Source organism: Sarcophilus harrisii, chromosome 1 (assembly GCF_902635505.1).
Source record: "Sarcophilus harrisii chromosome 1, mSarHar1.11, whole genome shotgun sequence".
NCBI classification, from domain to species: Eukaryota; Metazoa; Chordata; class Mammalia; order Dasyuromorphia; family Dasyuridae; genus Sarcophilus; species Sarcophilus harrisii.
The window spans coordinates 397903998-397921107 of NC_045426.1; the positions used below are offsets into that span (position 1 = coordinate 397903998).

A 17110-nucleotide genomic window follows, 5' to 3' on the forward strand; every position below is an offset into this window, starting at 1 on the left:
AGGAATTCCTATCAGCCTTTAGCAGAGTTCTCTAACTTTACTGCCACCCCCGCTATTTTCTATATAATGGTTTTCTCCGAGGGCTGCCGATTCCAGAAAGTGCTGTCGGGTGTGTAATTAGTCTCGATCTGAAAAAAAAATAAGTCCCAGCGTCAACTGCGCCTGCGCGAAGTTCTGAAACGCCGTCAGTCGCGAGAACAAGCGGTAGTTTTCCCTCTTGCTTAGCTCGTCTCTGCTGGTTGCTGGGAGGGATCCCTGCAAACTCCACCATGTCTTCTATGGGGACTCTGGCATTCGACGAATATGGCCGTCCTTTCCTCATCATCAAGGACCAAGAGCGCAAGTCTCGCCTTATGGGACTGGAGGCCCTCAAGGTAACGGATCCCGGAGTCGTTGGCCTCCGAAGAACGGGAGGCCCCGGGACCTGGTAGCCCTTGCGCACGCGCGATGGTTGAGGAAGGGTTCCGCCATGTGCTTTTGGGAAAGACCGAGAAATCCTCCTGTTCCCCGGTTCCTATTGATCTCCCTACCCCACTAAGGCACACGTGTGGCACCCCTACTTCCCCCCCAATTCCCGATCTCCGGAAAAAAGAATTTCTCTGGGCCTTCTAAGTACCGAGACTATAATTGTTAACCTGAGTTTCCTGTGGGTGGGGCAATTTGTAAATCCTTACTTTACTAGATTGTGTCTAAAACAGAAGAGCACTTACGTCCAGGGGACTTGGGCCCTTCCGCCGACCCAGTTTTTGTATTTTTATATTCTCTTCAGAGTACTCGCAGCTTAAGCATGTTTAATTGTGGATTGGCTATTCCATAGGTAAATTATTTAATTGGAACGATAGCTTCTAGGTATCCTCCCCTGGATCCCATTAATGTACAATTGTACAACACCCTGTGTTTATAAAGTATCTACTACTAATAATGTGATACATTCTGCATGTTTCCTGGCTACAGGATTTAATAGCCTCTTCTTGTCAGGTGTGATAAGGAGAGACCTCATAGAAGTAAATTTTGACTTGGAGCATTTAAAGAACAGGTTGGATTTCAACAAGGGGTGGGGAGAACATAAACTTAAGTCAGGAAAGTAATAAAGAGCATCTTTGAGGAACAAGTAGTAGACTAGTTAGAAAGACTGGACCATAATGGGAGGTTTTTTCAGGAAGGGTTGAGTTCAAGTTACCTGTGCCATAGCATAACCTTACTTTAAAAAACCCCTGTTGAATAATTCTGGACTTAGGATTTTTGTTTTGTTTTAATTTTCTTTTGAAGATGGTTTTTGATCAAAAGAAATGGTGATATTCTTTTAAGTGAAAGTGGTTAACTTAGACATTCCATTGTGAAGTAGAAGCTTGAGAAAATGTTCTTGTTTTTTAAATAAGATATATTTTAAGAATTGTTATCTGTGTTTCCATAGTTTTTACTGGCTTTCAACCTGTATACATTGACATCTTATCTTCAGTTCTAACAATACTTTTGGATCCTGTTGACTTTTGATTGGGTAGCCTGATATTCTAGGTACCTAATCTGTTGGAGCTGTGAGGCATTAAATAATGTTGGCTAAGTGGTACAGTAGATAGGGTGCTGGACTTGAAGTCAGAATTCATCTTCCTAAGTTAGAAATTCATGGGGGAAGCAGATACAAAATGAAGTAGACACATAAAATAATGATAAATAAGATAAATTTTAGGGTATTAATTTCATGTATTTTGATAATTGAATAAGCCATTAATTAAATGAACAAATGTTGAAGTAAATTATTATTATTCTAGCATAAATTTCAGTTTTCATCTAATATCAATTAACAGGGCAGCTAGGCTAGGTGGCTCAGTAGAGTTCCAAGCCTGGAGTCAGGAATACCAAAATTAAATTTGGCCTTCCAATCTTAGCAGTTATGTGAGTCTGGGCAGGTTACTTAATCCTGTTAGCCTCAGTTTCTCCTGTAAAACAGCTGGAGAAGAAAATGACAAGACACTTAAGTATTTTTGCCAAAAACAAGCCCAAAGATTTGTAAGCAATTGAACAATAAGATGTAGGCAAATTTCTCAGACTTAACTAGATGCTAACTAGAAAAGAGGGATGATCCAAAACTTTAGAACATCATTCAGATTGCTCCTTCTTAGTACAAGATGTTCTTTATTTAATGATGTGAGAGTAATGACCTTATTTATCTTTCTCTGCTCCTTATAAATACCTGTACCTAGGTAAAAAGCTAAGGAGTTTACTTTTTTCCAAAAAAGATTGGAATAGATAAGAAATAAAAATAGCTTAATTTATCACTGACTTCTTTTTTGAAGGAGTTGGATACCTGGATCTTTAATAATCACTGCCTCAATTATTTTACAACCACAACCTTTTGAGGGTAAGGACATAATCTGTATAGGTATGTTCTCAAAAGTGTGGTCCCAGTCTCTGGACTCATCCTGCACATCCCTAAAAGATTGTCCACAAAGTCAAAACTTTTAATTATAATACTAAGATGTTAAAATTACTAATGAGTAAATATGAATAGATGGTAACCCATATAACAAAAGCTAGGGGAGGAAAGTTCATTTTTAAGATTGTAAGGGGCTCCTGAAATCAAATGAGAGCAAGAGTTCTTAACTAGGAATCTTGGATGTGGGAAATAATTACATATTTAATACAGGGAAACTGGTCTCCTTGCTGTTCCGCAAAAAAAAATACTATTTGTCTCCCAAATTCTGGTATTTTTACTGGTTCCCTATTCCTGGGACTCTTCTTAGCCTCATTATCTGTCTTCCTTAGCTAAAGCCCCACCTTTTTACAAAAGGTCTTTCCTAATCCTCCTCAGTCTAAGGACCTTCCTTCTAAGATGATCTTGAGTTTTTCTTGACCATATTTTATTTGTACATAATTATTTGCCTTTGTCTCCTCCATTTGATTTTGAGTTCCTTGAGATCGGGAATAGCAGTTGGTTTTGATTTGTTTTTGTTTTTGTTTCTTTTTTTGGTCTTCTATATTCCCCTCCCCCCCCCCCCTTTTTTTTTAAAGGGAGCGGACTTGGCTTAATAGATATTTGTTGACTTGGGGGAGAGTGTGTTTTTTTTTTTTTTCCCAAGATCTAATTGAAATGCACTATTTTTTTTTCATTTCTGAGAAAGAATTCTTAACATTGACCAGGCAACTAGAGGAGCCCGTGGTCTCCACAAAAAAAAAAAAAAAAAAAAATTAAGAATCTGTGATCTGGAGGAATGGTTGTCACCTTGCCTGTGTTTATCTAATGCATTTGCTATCTGTGGGGTAAAAAGAAAAACCAAGAATGTGGCCCATAAAAGGCCCATAAGATGGTTGGGAAAGAGGGAAGCAGCAATGCCATAGGCAACAGCATAAGTGAAGAAATAGCAGTTCAGAAGTGGTAAAGATCATTTCTGACTTGGAATCCTAAAACTCTATCTAAAGGTAATTATTTTTTAACTTAGCTTTGAAAAATGGCTGAAGAGATCAAATAGTGCAGTTTTTCTAGGTAGATGGTGTGTCACTAACAAAAGCAGGAGAGAAAATAGAAGGGATGTTAAATTGAGGACAAGAGGTAGGCTATAGGAGAGAATATAGGAAAGGAAAATGAAAACTACATTGTGAGAGTTTGGATTTGTCGTGGAAGGTGTTATTTCTCAGGTCAAAGTCTTCAAAGATCAAAACTTATTTTCAGGAAAAATAACCTAATTTTAGGAAAATTTGAAGGGAGAAAAGCAAGGAAATTATTAGCAATAATATAGTATTATGTAATAAGTGCTTAAACTAAGATCCTAAATGGATATAAGTTACAAGAAAGACTAGCAGTCATGATTTGGTCAGTAGATGTGGTAAGAGTCGGAGTTTGTTTGGAAGTTTCCAAACTTAGGTGATTGGTAATCGAAGTACTATTGACCAAATAGTGATTTTTTTTTTTAAGCTAGTATATTTTGTTGAGCCTCTGCAGTTTGATAAGTATGAAACATTTATTGTAAGTGGGTACTATTAGAGATAAAAGGAGTCATAAGATTGAGAATTTATTAAAATAGAGGAAGCAAAATAAACATATTAAAATAATAGTTCAAAATTGCAGAGCTCTTACAAGCTATTGAATATCAATGTTAAATTATGCAATAATGACTGTAAGTTCCCTCCTTTTGTAATGTTGAGGGTTTTTTTCCTGCTAACAACATGAACCAGTTTCAAACTAATTTCTTATGTTTGTTTCATTTAGTCTCACATAATGGCAGCAAAGGCTGTATCAAATACAATGAGAACATCACTTGGACCTAATGGTAAGATTCCAGCTTTTAATTTTGATGAGTTTTATTTGCTGAACTTCAAATCTCTAAACCATTTTACATTTTTTTTTTTAAGGGCTTGACAAAATGATGGTGGATAAGGATGGTGATGTGACTGTAACTAATGACGGTGCCACCATTTTAAGCATGATGGATGTCGATCATCAGATTGCTAAACTGATGGTTGAACTTTCCAAATCACAAGATGATGAGATTGGAGATGGGACTACAGGAGTAGTCGGTAAGAAAAAAAATCTAAAAGTAAGCAGAATGAGAAATTAGGGGTAGTAGTTTTTATTCTTAACCACACTAACTTTCTAATCAAATGAAAACCATATTCACCAAAAGTCGACTGGTCAAATCAACTAATTTTTTTTTCCCTAATAACTTTGAAATTTGCGAAGTGATTTATGTAGATTTTTTTATTTGACTCTCACAAACAGCCCTTGAGCTAAACTTACAGAATAGCATTATTGTCCCTAATAATATTATCTGACCCATTTGTGGAGTAAGAAACATAAAGGTGGCTACACAATTATTAAGTCTTCTTGACTTAGTCTATTATGTGCCATAATGCTTTTTCATGTTATGCATAATATTCATGCTGAGAGGCATATCATAGGTGTAGCATAGCCATATTTTTAGTGCAAGTCCTCTGAAACAAGGTCCGGCACTTTTTTTACTGCATCAGTTGATTAATATCTTGGGGTTGGTCAGTACTAAATAACTATTATAGCATTCTTTGCCTTATTTTTTTCAGTTTCTTAGATAAAAAAATACGCCATATCTGTTAAATTTCTAGATTACATGAGTTTATTTCAAAAGAATGGTCCAAAAACATTGGTCTTTTAAATTTTAAACCATATAGATTGAGGCTCAGAAATAAGTTGCACAGAACTGTTCGTGTAAGGACATGAATAAGCATGAATCAAAGTTGTTGCCAAGTTGTTTTAAAAATTAGTACTAATAGACTTGAATTAATTGAAGTGTAGTTAAGTTTTAGGAAGCAATGTATCTGGATTATTTACCATTTTTTCAGGCAAAATAGGTACATTCAAAGGACAGTGCCCGGGATGGTGATAGTCTGGAAAGTGTATTATGGGGAAATTTGGAAGAACTAAAGATATGTAATTGGAAATGAAGGCAAAATGTTTGTCTCAAAATACTTGCAAGAGATAGGCTTGTTCTTTATTTCTCTACAACAGGGTTCCTTAACCTGGCATCTATAATTTTTTTTTTGTTTCTTTTTGTGTGTGTGTGTGTGTGTGTGCTTTTGTTGTTGTTGACTATATTTTAACAAAATTGTATTCCTTTGTAGCCTTATATTTTATTTTATGTATACAAAAACATTCTGAGAAAGCATCCATAACATTCACCAGATAATCCTAGTTGTCCATAAGAGAAAAGGCATTATGAACTCTTGTTCTTGGAAGTAGATCCAAGACTAGTGGAAGGAATTACATACAGGGAGAAAGATTTCAGTTTAATGAAAGGAAAATTTTTGTAATCATTAAAGATATACAACAATGAGTCAAAGGAACTATTAAAGTATCAATTAAGAGTTTTCATTTTAAGAAAGAAATTACACTTAAAGAAAAGAGACCAATTCTGTGGCCATTTTGGCAAAGTCCGAAGAACCACATGAGGCAGGAGAGTTGTAAATGGTGGTTGCCCTAGGCCTTTGCTAAATTGTAAGCTCCATGAGATCTGGGATAACACTTAATTATCTTAAGGGTGGATGTCTCGATGCATTATCATCTTTTGCTCTCTTTTGGTGATTTCATCTACTCCCTTATGTTTAATCTTACTTTACTATTAGTGGAACATCTCTATAATCAGATAACTGAGATTTACAGAAACTTAAAAGAGTTTGTCTGACAGAACATCTTAACGACCACCAATTTTAGGACACTTGCCGTTACACCAAATTGCCTTCCTACAAAAATTATATACAATAAATTCAGAAATAAAATGCTTATTAAAATTTAAATAGCTCACTACTACGTTTTTACATTGTTTTTTCTGTTTCACAGTTCTGGCTGGTGCATTGCTAGAAGAAGCTGAACAACTCCTGGATCGTGGTATTCATCCAATCAGAATAGCAGATGGTTATGAACAGGCTGCTCGAATTGCCATTGAACATTTGGACAAAATCAGTGATAGTTTTCCAGTTGATGTTCATAACACTGAACCTCTTATCCAAACTGCAAAAACAACTCTTGGTTCTAAAGTGTAAGTTAATAGTGAAAACATCATCAGTATTTGTATTGATTGTGTGCCACCTTTAAAAATAAATATATTTGCTGGGGAAAACTAAGCTGAAGTTTACCATAAGAGGACAAATAATTTAGAAATACAGTTTTATTTAAAAAGTCCTTGGTGGGGACTTAATGTAGTTTTTCATAACTAATATTTTCCATTTGTTTGTATAGAAACTTTTTGTCAGGGCAGTTAGATAATACAGTGGATAGAATGCTGGACCTGAAATCAGGAGGGCTCAAGTTCAAATCCACACGGTTGACACCCACTAGGTTGTGTGACCCTGGACCAAGTCACTTAGCTCCAATTGCTTCATCAAAAAAGAAAAATTTTGCCTTGAAGTTTGAAACCTTATTTGTGTTTCATATTTTGATTAGATTTAGTCATGGCTAGCAGCCCATGCATGATGAGAAATGATCAGTGCATTTAAGCTCCAATATAATTACTACTTATAACTTATGATAACTTATGAACTTATGATATAACTTATGATACTTATTTGTGAAGTAAAAATTCAATTTTGTAAAACTTAATTTTGCTTATTAGCCAGCATAGCTTCTGTTCTTTCCATATATATATTCCAAGAAGTATCCTGAACGGATAAAATTTTAGACAATGGATATTGGACTTTGCTATAACCTTTAAAATAACCATTTTTTGGGTTTTCAAACATAACATTTAGAATTCTTTTATGCATTTCAGTCAATAATCATTTGTTAATCATATTACTAGGATGTCTAATCTGACAACAGGCAGGTAGATGGTTTGGTGGGTAGAGTGTCAGTCTTAAAGTTAAGATCTGTGTTGAGATCCAGCAGATACTAACTGACCACAAGCAAGTCATTTAGCCCTGTTTGCTTTAATTCCTTATTTGTAAAATGAGTTGGAAAAGAAAATTGCAAACTCCAATATCTTTGCCAAGAAAATCTAAATGGGAATTACAAGAGTCTGACGCTACTGACAAATGACCAAATGATAAATCTGAACTAACCTGCCTTTTCATGCCTTCCTCCCTTAGCCAAATTTTGAAATTTATTTAGGGATCTCTGGGCAAGTTTTCCTTCAATTCTTTCCAGGGATTTCTCTTGGTATTCTTGCCTGACTTTTTTTTTTTTTTTTTAAATGAAGTGTGTTAGTTTTCTCTATAAAGTAGTGCAGTAATATGTAATTTGTTGGATTTATATTAAACTTAAAAATTAATTTAGGGGAAATGTTGACAGTTTTACACTTTAAAATAACTATGAATAGGTGATATTCATCTAATTGGGATTATAGGATTCTTCATTTCCTCCAAAAATCTTTTAAAGTTCTTATGAAACTAATACCAATTTGACACATTTGATGTTATTATAAAAGGTATGTATTTTTCCATTTTCTCTTAAGTTTTATTGACATTGTAGTAAAGAAAGGCAAATAATTACATATTCAGATTTTACAATCCTTTGTTGTCAGGGATTATTGCTTTAACTTTTTCTTGATGCAATTATTTTCAGCATTGTAACAAATGGAAGCAGCGATGTCATTAATATAGGGAACTTGGAAAAAGACATTGTATAAGACTTTTTATGCATCTTTTGATAATTTACTAAATATATTTCAAAGATATTCCTAAAGTGTTGTGGATTTTTTTTTTTTTTTCCAATCAGAGTTAACAGCTGCCACCAACAAATGGCTGAAATTGCTGTAAATGCTGTCCTGACAGTAGCTGATATGGAACGGAGAGATGTTGACTTTGAACTTATCAAAGTAGAAGGCAAAGTAGGAGGAAGACTTGAAGACACTCAGCTTATTAAGGGAGTAATTGTAGATAAGGATTTTAGTCATCCACAAATGCCTAAAGTAAGTAATTTCCCCTTTTTCCTTTTGTTGCATAATATTTTTTAATTCTTTAAATTATCTTTTAAAAAGTGTTTTTTTTCCCCTTATAGGAAGTAAAAAATGCTAAAATTGCAATTTTAACATGTCCATTTGAGCCACCCAAACCAAAAACTAAACATAAGCTTGATGTTACTTCTGTAGAAGATTACAAGGCCCTGCAGAAGTATGAAAAGGAAAAGTTTGAAGAGATGATTGAACAAGTGAGTCTTACTGTGATTTTGACTACGTACATAAAGGAAGCCTAAGTATTGTGTTGTCTTAGTCTCTTTAAGCATTAATCTATTTTGATAGAACATTCTGTGTAATTTAAGATTTCTAAATATGATCTTTGTTGATAAGAGGTTGATAATGACAGGGAAATCAGTAGGGTTGTTTCTACTCCTTGAAGAATGGTTTTTAGTTAAGTGTTAAAATAGTACTTGGCTTTAAAGAACACAAAATTATAAGCTATATATTGTCTTGATTGTGTGTGTTGTGTGTTTTACATTGGATTTTTTTTTTTTTCTTTTTCAGATTAAACTCACAGGTGCAAACCTAGCCATTTGCCAGTGGGGTTTTGATGATGAAGCAAATCATTTACTCCTTCAGAATAAATTACCTGCTGTCCGTTGGGTAGGAGGACCTGAAATTGAAGTAAGTTCTATCTTAGATATTTATCTAATTTCTTATTCTAGAGACTTCCTAGACATAACTATTTTGCTTACTTGTTTCTTCATCAGTTGCTTGATTTATATGGTTGACTTTCTATCTATGTCTGTGATAAAATACAGTCATCACAAGGAGGCTAGCTTTTTTTTTTTTTTTTTCAAAGAAGCTGTAATTTTTCTTGTACATTTCATCTTCATGGTTTAAAGGGAAGATTATAATTGATACTCAGATCCATGATTTCATAATGTGGGTATTTCTTCCACCAATGTAGGTTTAAATGCTTTTCTTTCATCCTCTGCAATTCTTCCTGTTTTCCCATTAAATCCTTGATACCCATAGACTGTATTCCTAGCATATTAAACTTCTTCCTTTTGTTCTCATAATTTCTCAAGATTTCAAATTGTCCAGCTCTTTACTTTAATCTATTAGTGCTCCATTGCTATTCTAGCTTTTACGTAGCCTTTGCTAATGTGACAAAATCCATGCTGGTAGTATTGAAGGGTAGAGGTGGTAATCTAAATCTATTCCATGATGTTTTAATTGTAATTTATCTGCTCCTTTCTCATCAATTTGAAGCTTAAATTAATCCAGTTTATTAGCTGTAAGTATGGGAATTATGAGAACGAATATTAAACAGCCTAGAGGGAGAAAGGAGTGAAAAGGAGGTCCTTTCACAAAGCAGCCTTTTATTTTGCAATTATAAAAGGTATAGAAATTTTTTATGAAGTTACTAGTTGAAAGAGCTCACAATTTTCCATCATGATACAAAAGGTGCAGTTACAAATTTGGAGGTAGTATTGGAGAATTTCTTCTGCCTCCATAATTTGTAATCATAATCGCAAATCCTTAAAACCGTCAAGTAAAAAGTTAGATGCCTGTTTGTCAGAAATGTAGTAGAACCTCTGGAAGAGAGGGGGATTGAAATACTTAGCATCTGATGTCTCTTCCAAAATTATTTCATGCTGTTTCAATCATAATTCATCATTAATAAAATCTTCAGCCTCTTAACATTCACCATGTGTGTTTCACAGTTTTCTGAGGCCATTGCCATTTCTTGATTCTCTCAAATTCTATTCCAATAGTTCGTTTTAGCATGGAGAACAATACTGTGTTTTTTTTGTTGTTGTTTTGTTTTTGAGGGGAGGGGGCTGAGGCAATTGAAGCTATGTGACTTGCCCAGGGTCACATAGCTAGGAAGTCTGAGACTGGATTTGAACTAGGGTCCTCCTGACTTCCTGGCTAGTGCTCTTATCCATTGTGCCATCTAACTGCCCCATGATGCCTATTCTTGAAAGACATGCCAGTAGAGTGCAAGCACTAGCAGGTACTGTCAAGCTGTAATATTCTAAAGAATGGGCCTAGAAACTAGAGTATTACCAAAGGAGCGTAAGTGATCCATAGGAAGGATAACTATCAAAGGATTGGGGGGGGAAGGGGGGAGAATGGGAAAAGACAGGACAGTTCAGAGCATATAAGTGGCATTGCAAATGAAGCAAAGATGCAGTATTGTGTGGTCACCTTCTGAAGGGTCAGTCGTAAAATAGGGAAATGGAAAGGGTATGAAATGGGTGCTAAGATTCAGATTTTGACTTCTAAGTTCATAAAAAAAAAATTTCCCTTTATTTTTTAGCTGATTGCCATTGCAACAGGAGGGCGCATTGTTCCACGCTTCTCTGAACTCACACCTGAGAAACTTGGTTTTGCTGGTCTGGTAAAAGAGATCTCATTTGGAACAACCAAAGACAAAATGCTTGTTATAGAGAAATGTAAGAATTCCAGGGCTGTGACCATATTCATTAGAGGAGGAAATAAAATGGTAAGGAATTGTCAAGTTAACATCTGAATTTGGCATAATTGAAATGCATAAGTAAATTTGTTAGTAACTACTGCTTTACCAACATAGAAAGTTAAATATTCTTTTATAGATTTTGATTTTATATTATTGCCTTCATTTGTGAATATATCTCTCCTCTCCCTTCCCCAGAGCATTATCCTTTGTAACAAAGAAGAAAAAATTAAAAGTTAAAGAAAACTAAAAAACCATATTAACTATATATATCAACAATTGAAACTTCTATAGGGAAGGAAAGGATGTGTTGTTTTTGTTGTTGTTTTTTTTAAGGCAGTTGGGTTTAAGTGATTTACCTAGGATCATACAAGCTAGTGATGTGGCTGGATTTGAACTCAGGTCCTCCTGACCTGAAAAGGCTGGTGTTCTACCCACTCTGCCACCTCTCTGCCCATAAGGTGTTCATTTTCTTAATGATGGCAGTTTTGACCCTTTTGTATGTTTGTATGTAATTTTCATTTACCTTGTCATTACATATATTATTTTCTTGGTTCTGCTTAGTTCACTTTGCGTTAGTCAATATGTTTTTCCCTGACTCTCAATATTCTTCATTTCTTTACCACAGTTTGCTTAGCCTTTCACTTATCCCTATCTACTTTGGTTCCTTTTCATCATTGACTTTAGTGTTAGAGACATCTAAGGAGTAAAGAGTATGGATATTTCAGACACTACTTTTTAACTTAATTTCATTGTTTTCCATAAACATTGTGTTTGTTTGCCTATCTTTCCACAGCCCTTTCCCCTTTTCCATGTTTACCAATTTAATGGATATGAGGTAAAACTTTAACAGGACTGTGGAATATTGCCTAAGATCATGTTACATAGCCACTTTAATAAATATACAGTTTGCCTAATGTCTTAAATGAATACAGTTCATTTGATGGCTTAAATTGAGGTGCTTATAAATAAGTCACTATTTGTACTTGATGTGGTTGTTTTTCTCCTTTTTTTACTCCTGAGTCCCAAACATTCTAAAGCTTTCTACTTAAGCTATAATGGGAGAAAAGTTTAAAAAAAAAAAAAAAAAGAAAAAACTACACTGAGGCCTCCTTCCCTTACACTGTTTTCCAGTGTGTGTGCTTAATTGGTATTCAGAGTATGTGTGTTTTGAGTTTTTAAATAGTTCACAAAATTTCTGTAGTTAAAACTTTTTTTTTCTTTAACCTGCATTGCTAGGTTAAAATATATCATCTTGGAATATCAAAATTTTAGGGTCATACAATTTCATGTTATATATATAACAGGCTATTTCTTCCAGTAAAAGGGTTTTCCCCCACCTGATGAAACTCCCACATGATGCTATTAGCTTCTGCTCATTGATAAAACATGACTTATAGGCAGTAACAGAGTGTCTTCTATGGTATTGCAACCAACCTCTGGGACTTGTGACTTCAGGACAGGAAAGATGAAGAAACTGTGATTTAATTCTTGTGTGGCAGTTCTGTTCTGTTCCATTCACTGACTATAGATTGCACTTCTAGCATTAGCTTGCTATCTTAAAAATGTAGACAATTGAGATTAGAATTGGCTAAAACTTATGAACTATTAGTACTAGAAAAGTAATTTTAAAACAAATTTGGGGTGGTGGTAGTAAATTGTACAGTTGTTTCTTTCAGATTGTGACTTTCCCCATTGTAGTTTTGATATGTCATGAGTCAGCAGAAGAAATCAAATGTGAATAAAATATATGTATAGTATTGTTGTAATATCAGCATAATTTTATCTTTTAATTCCTTAATAATTCAAACTTCTACTCTAGTATAAAGGGCCAAAAAATTTTAAGACAATTTCCAGGTGTTGGGGTGTCCAACCATGATGTGGAAGTAATACCTATTCACATGCTTATGATAGAAATTGGTGAACAGTTTTTGTAAAAAGTTCTGTTGACAAGTACTTTTTAATATTAGAAGTGGTTCTGTTGTTTAAACAATGGGTTAGGTATTTGACATCTTTGTTTTAATCTATATTTAGTCGTATAGGCATTGGTTAAAATTAACTTAATTTAAAATATTTTTCTTCCAGATAATTGAAGAAGCAAAAAGATCTCTTCATGATGCTCTCTGTGTAATCAGAAACCTAGTTCGTGATAATCGTGTAGTATATGGAGGTGGTGCTGCTGAAATATCTTGTGCTTTAGCTGTTAGTGAAGAAGCTGATAAGGTAAATGAAAGTATTAGCAACGTGTTTTTATGTTGGACTTTTTTATTTAAAAATTTGACACTTCCATGCTTTGTATAACTTGAAGCTGCTTGTGAAATAGAGCTACTATTTATATGGTAATTTAAAAAAACACTAAAACCTCATCCCTAGTTATTTGGTTAAACAAAATGCTATTAATTTCTTACTCATCTATAATGAGTAAGAATCTTTAGTCCAATAGTGGAATTGAGTGGATCCATGTATTTAATATACACTTAGCATTTGTATATTATGCATTTCCCTTCCCAGGTCATATTTTGAAGAATCAGCCACATTCTGAGCTAGAACTTGAGCTCTGGTGACTTTTAATTCCTTGAGCTTTCTGCCTGCATTCATTATTGTATCACTTATTTAGGGGACATGAATATCCCTTCTTGTGAAACTAATTGCTTTTGTAACTTTTATTTGTCTAATATGTTTTCCATGAACTATTTAACATTAAGCAATCAACAAGTATTTGTTAAGCACCTACTAAGCACTGGAGAAAAAAAACAAAACAGCCCCTATTGTCAAGGAAGTTATATTCTGTCAGGATGTGGCAGATTGTCTCATTCAGGCAGCAAAGTGGCACAATAGATAATTGATTCAGGAAGACCTGGGTTCAAATTCCATCTCAGACACAATAACTTTGTGACTTGGACAAGTCACTTAACCTCTGTTTGCCTTAGTTCCCTCTATTATAAAAGGAAACTAATAGCATCTACATTCACAATAATGTGAATTAACATCTGTAAACTCCTGGGATATGAAGAACTGTTTTTGTTTTTTGTTTTTGATGAGGCAATTAGGGTTAAGTGACTTGCCCAGGATCACACAGCTAGGAAGTATTAAATATTTGAGGCTAGATTTCAACTCGGGTCCTTCTAGCTTCAGGACTGGTGCCCTATACACTGTTGCCACCTAGCTTCCCCCACATGATAGATTCTTAAACGGCTTTTTCCCCTTCCTCTTAAGTGAATGTTAGTTGCTTTATTTAGTCAGTTTTATTTTTCTGCTGTCAAATTTAATAAAATCTTATGTGTTGAATTTCAGTGTCCTTCTTTGGAGCAGTATGCTATGAGAGCTTTTGCAGATGCATTAGAAGTCATTCCCATGGCCCTTTCTGAAAATAGTGGTATGAATCCCATCCAAACTATGACTGATGTACGAGCCAGACAGGTGAAAGAAATGAATCCTGCCCTTGGTATTGACTGCTTGCATAAGGGTACAAATGGTAAGGGATTTTGTTATGTTTGTGATATTTTAATTTGGTTTAAATTGAATAGTTGGAATATATTTTTTATTTTTGTAAATCTGCCTTTTAATTTTGGAATTTTGTAGAGGGACTGATCCATTTGAAAAATTAGCAGAATTAAAGTTGATACCTCTGAAACTGTCAATAATTACTGTATTTTGATAGGTTCTTTTTCATGCCTAGTTCTTAGGTAATAATCTCTATGTATTATTTAGTTGTGTACTACTTGGCAGTTCACATATAAAAATTTTCATTAACATTTATAAATGCATAGTACTTTGTGAGGCTGAGGAGGGAGCATGCACAATTTAGAATAAAGCATATTTAGGGACTTTGGGGTGCTAGGTAGACTCTCGACACAGATAACTAATGTACAGAAAAGTATGGCATAAAGTACATAGATATAGATTATAGCTTTCTTGAATCTGAGTGTAAAGGAAAGATCGGAAAAGACTTTGGCCAGAGAGCAGGCATTTATGTTGAACTTTTAGATAGAGCATTCTAGATGAATGGCTTGAGCTAGAGCCTAGAATTGTGAGGTCTTGACCCCGCGTAGCAAAAGCATGGAATATGTAATGGGAAGTAATATGAAATAAGACTGAAAAAAAGTAATGTGTGATCTGATTTTAAACAAATTAGAATGCCAAGCAAAGAATTTTAAAGTTTACTTGGGGGTATTTAAAAAAAAAAAAAGCCATTGACACTTATAAAGAGTAGAATATGGCCAGGCATGTGTATGTGGAAGAAATATTGAATCATAGGATTTAGATCTGGAAGGGACCTCAGAAATCATCAAGTTTAATCTCATTTTACAAATAAAGAGATAAAAGTCAAGAGAGTTATCGGCTTCTAAATCTAGTGTTCTTTTTCACTGTGCCAAACCACCTTGAACAGTGATCCAAAGGGCCGATTTATTTGGGGCAAGTGGGAGAAATAATTAAAATATATTTTGGTAAATTGAAGGGAAGAGGAAAATAGGTTACAGGAAACAAGCATCAGTAAGATTGGGTAACTGGGCAATGAAAAATAAAGTTACAGATAATAGCATAATAATTAACATTGAAGATTGGATGGGTGGTAGTTCTGCCATAAATAATGTAGTTTTTAAAAAAAAAAAGAGCAAGTTTAAAGGAAAAGACAAATTCTGTTTTGAATGTGATTAGTTTAAAATGTTATGCAGGTAGAAAGCCACATAAAGTATTTGCAGATGCCAGTCTAGAGCTCAAGAGCTGGTCATAGAATATAGATGTGACACAATGGTTTAGATATAATTTGAGTTGTAGGAGTAAATGAGATTGCCAAGGGAAAAAAGTGTAGGAAGAGGAAAAGGTCATGGATTCAGGACAGAACATTAACCACCTTTAAACACTTGAATAAGGAATTAGGGAATAAGAAATACTGGAGACTAAAAAGAGTGTTCAGTGTCTCTAGAGCCAAGAGTTAACATTATTAACTTAGAGAATGAGGACTGGAAGGGGGAAAAAACTAAACCACTAGATTTGATAATTTAATCATTTGTGACCTTTGAGATAACAGTTTCAGTTAGGGGGTGAATAAGGCAGATTGCAAGATGGTATGGATATATGGTAAAGAAGAAGGAGGTATCTAATAGACAACTTTTCCAAGAAGTTTGACAATGAAGGAAAATGGTAAAAAAAAAAAAAAAAAAAAAAACTAATGTGGGGTTTTACAAAAAGCTACATTTAACATGAACAAATTTTGATTTTCTTAAAAAAGAAAACAAAACTAGTTCAATCTCAGATCAGTAGAAAATCATGTCCAGGTGATATCATCCTTGTATCATCCTACTCTGCTGTGCTCAGACCACACCACATTTGTAATCTTTTGGAGTCATTTCCATTCTAACTGTGGCAAAATCTGATTATTAAATTCTGTGACTTGGAGACTTTAGTAGGAAATAAATTGTGATTGTGATTTTACCGTTTCCATTCTTGGGGGTGGGGGGAGGGAAGACATCAAAAAAAATGTATAGTATACTTAAAAGAATTAACCTGCACTTACTGTGTATAAACAAGGACTAAATTACAGATTGACTGTAAAAGAAGGTCTCTAAATGTTCTTTCTTTTGATCATTTGGACTATTAACTGCATTCTTTTCAATGTGTTTGATTTTATCTTGCATTTATCAGAATTAAAGTGTTTTTTACTATAGTAATTGGAAAAAAATTTTGATATTGAATTATAGGTGGTTTTGTGACATCCACAGTATTTTTGTTTTTCCAGATATGAGACAACAACATGTTGTGGAAACTTTGATTGGCAAAAAACAACAGATTTCTCTTGCAACACAAATGGTCAGGATGATTCTGAAGATTGATGATATCCGCAAACCAGGAGAGTCTGAAGAATGAAAACTTAAGTTGGAATAAAATGTAGTAAAGCTTACTACTGCAATTAATAAACAGGAGTCATGTGTTGCAATCACAGCTATTTATTATTTTTTCCCTTTTTTGACACTGTAATTGCTATATACTAAAGACAATAAATTAGCTGTTTAACAACCATAGCTTGTATCAAAAACTATTTGTTGAGAGACAAAAACTTATTTGTATTTGTTAAATTAAAGGGATCTCTCTTAAATTAGATCTTTTATCTCTTTCTCATCAAGTTTTAAGAGTAGTTTGTTACTTGTAACATCATTTAAATGAAAATTTGTGAAAATGAAAAATGGAAGACAAAGGAAAGTGAAATATATTTTACATTGAATTGTGAGATAGTAAAAACTGGTCCTATAGTGGGGCTACTGTTAAT

The 17110-nt window shown here is 34.1% G+C and overlaps 1 protein-coding gene across 1 annotated transcript; it reads left to right on the forward strand.

The window, feature by feature from the left end:
• Positions 1-168: 168 nt before the first annotated feature.
• Positions 169-17011, forward strand: CCT5 (chaperonin containing TCP1 subunit 5). Its single transcript, XM_031946121.1, has 11 exons — positions 169-374; positions 4205-4265; positions 4348-4512; positions 6305-6503; positions 8177-8369; positions 8459-8608; positions 8922-9041; positions 10687-10872; positions 12928-13065; positions 14137-14317; positions 16583-17011. The coding sequence occupies exons 1-11, from the start codon at positions 270-272 to the stop codon at positions 16708-16710; spliced, it is 1626 nt and encodes a 541-aa protein (XP_031801981.1). The 5' UTR covers positions 169-269; the 3' UTR covers positions 16711-17011.
• Positions 17012-17110: the final 99 nt, after the last annotated feature.

Bases quoted from the DNA above. Each gene is read 5' to 3' on its own strand.
- CCT5 (XM_031946121.1), top strand. From the start codon at position 270: ATGTCTTCTATGGGGACTCTGGCATTCGACGAATATGGCCGTCCTTTC. The intron at 8,370-8,458 runs GTAAGTAATTTC...TTCCCCTTATAG, and splicing joins GTCATCCACAAATGCCTAAA to GAAGTAAAAAATGCTAAAAT. The intron at 10,873-12,927 runs GTAAGGAATTGT...TTTTTCTTCCAG, and splicing joins TTAGAGGAGGAAATAAAATG to ATAATTGAAGAAGCAAAAAG.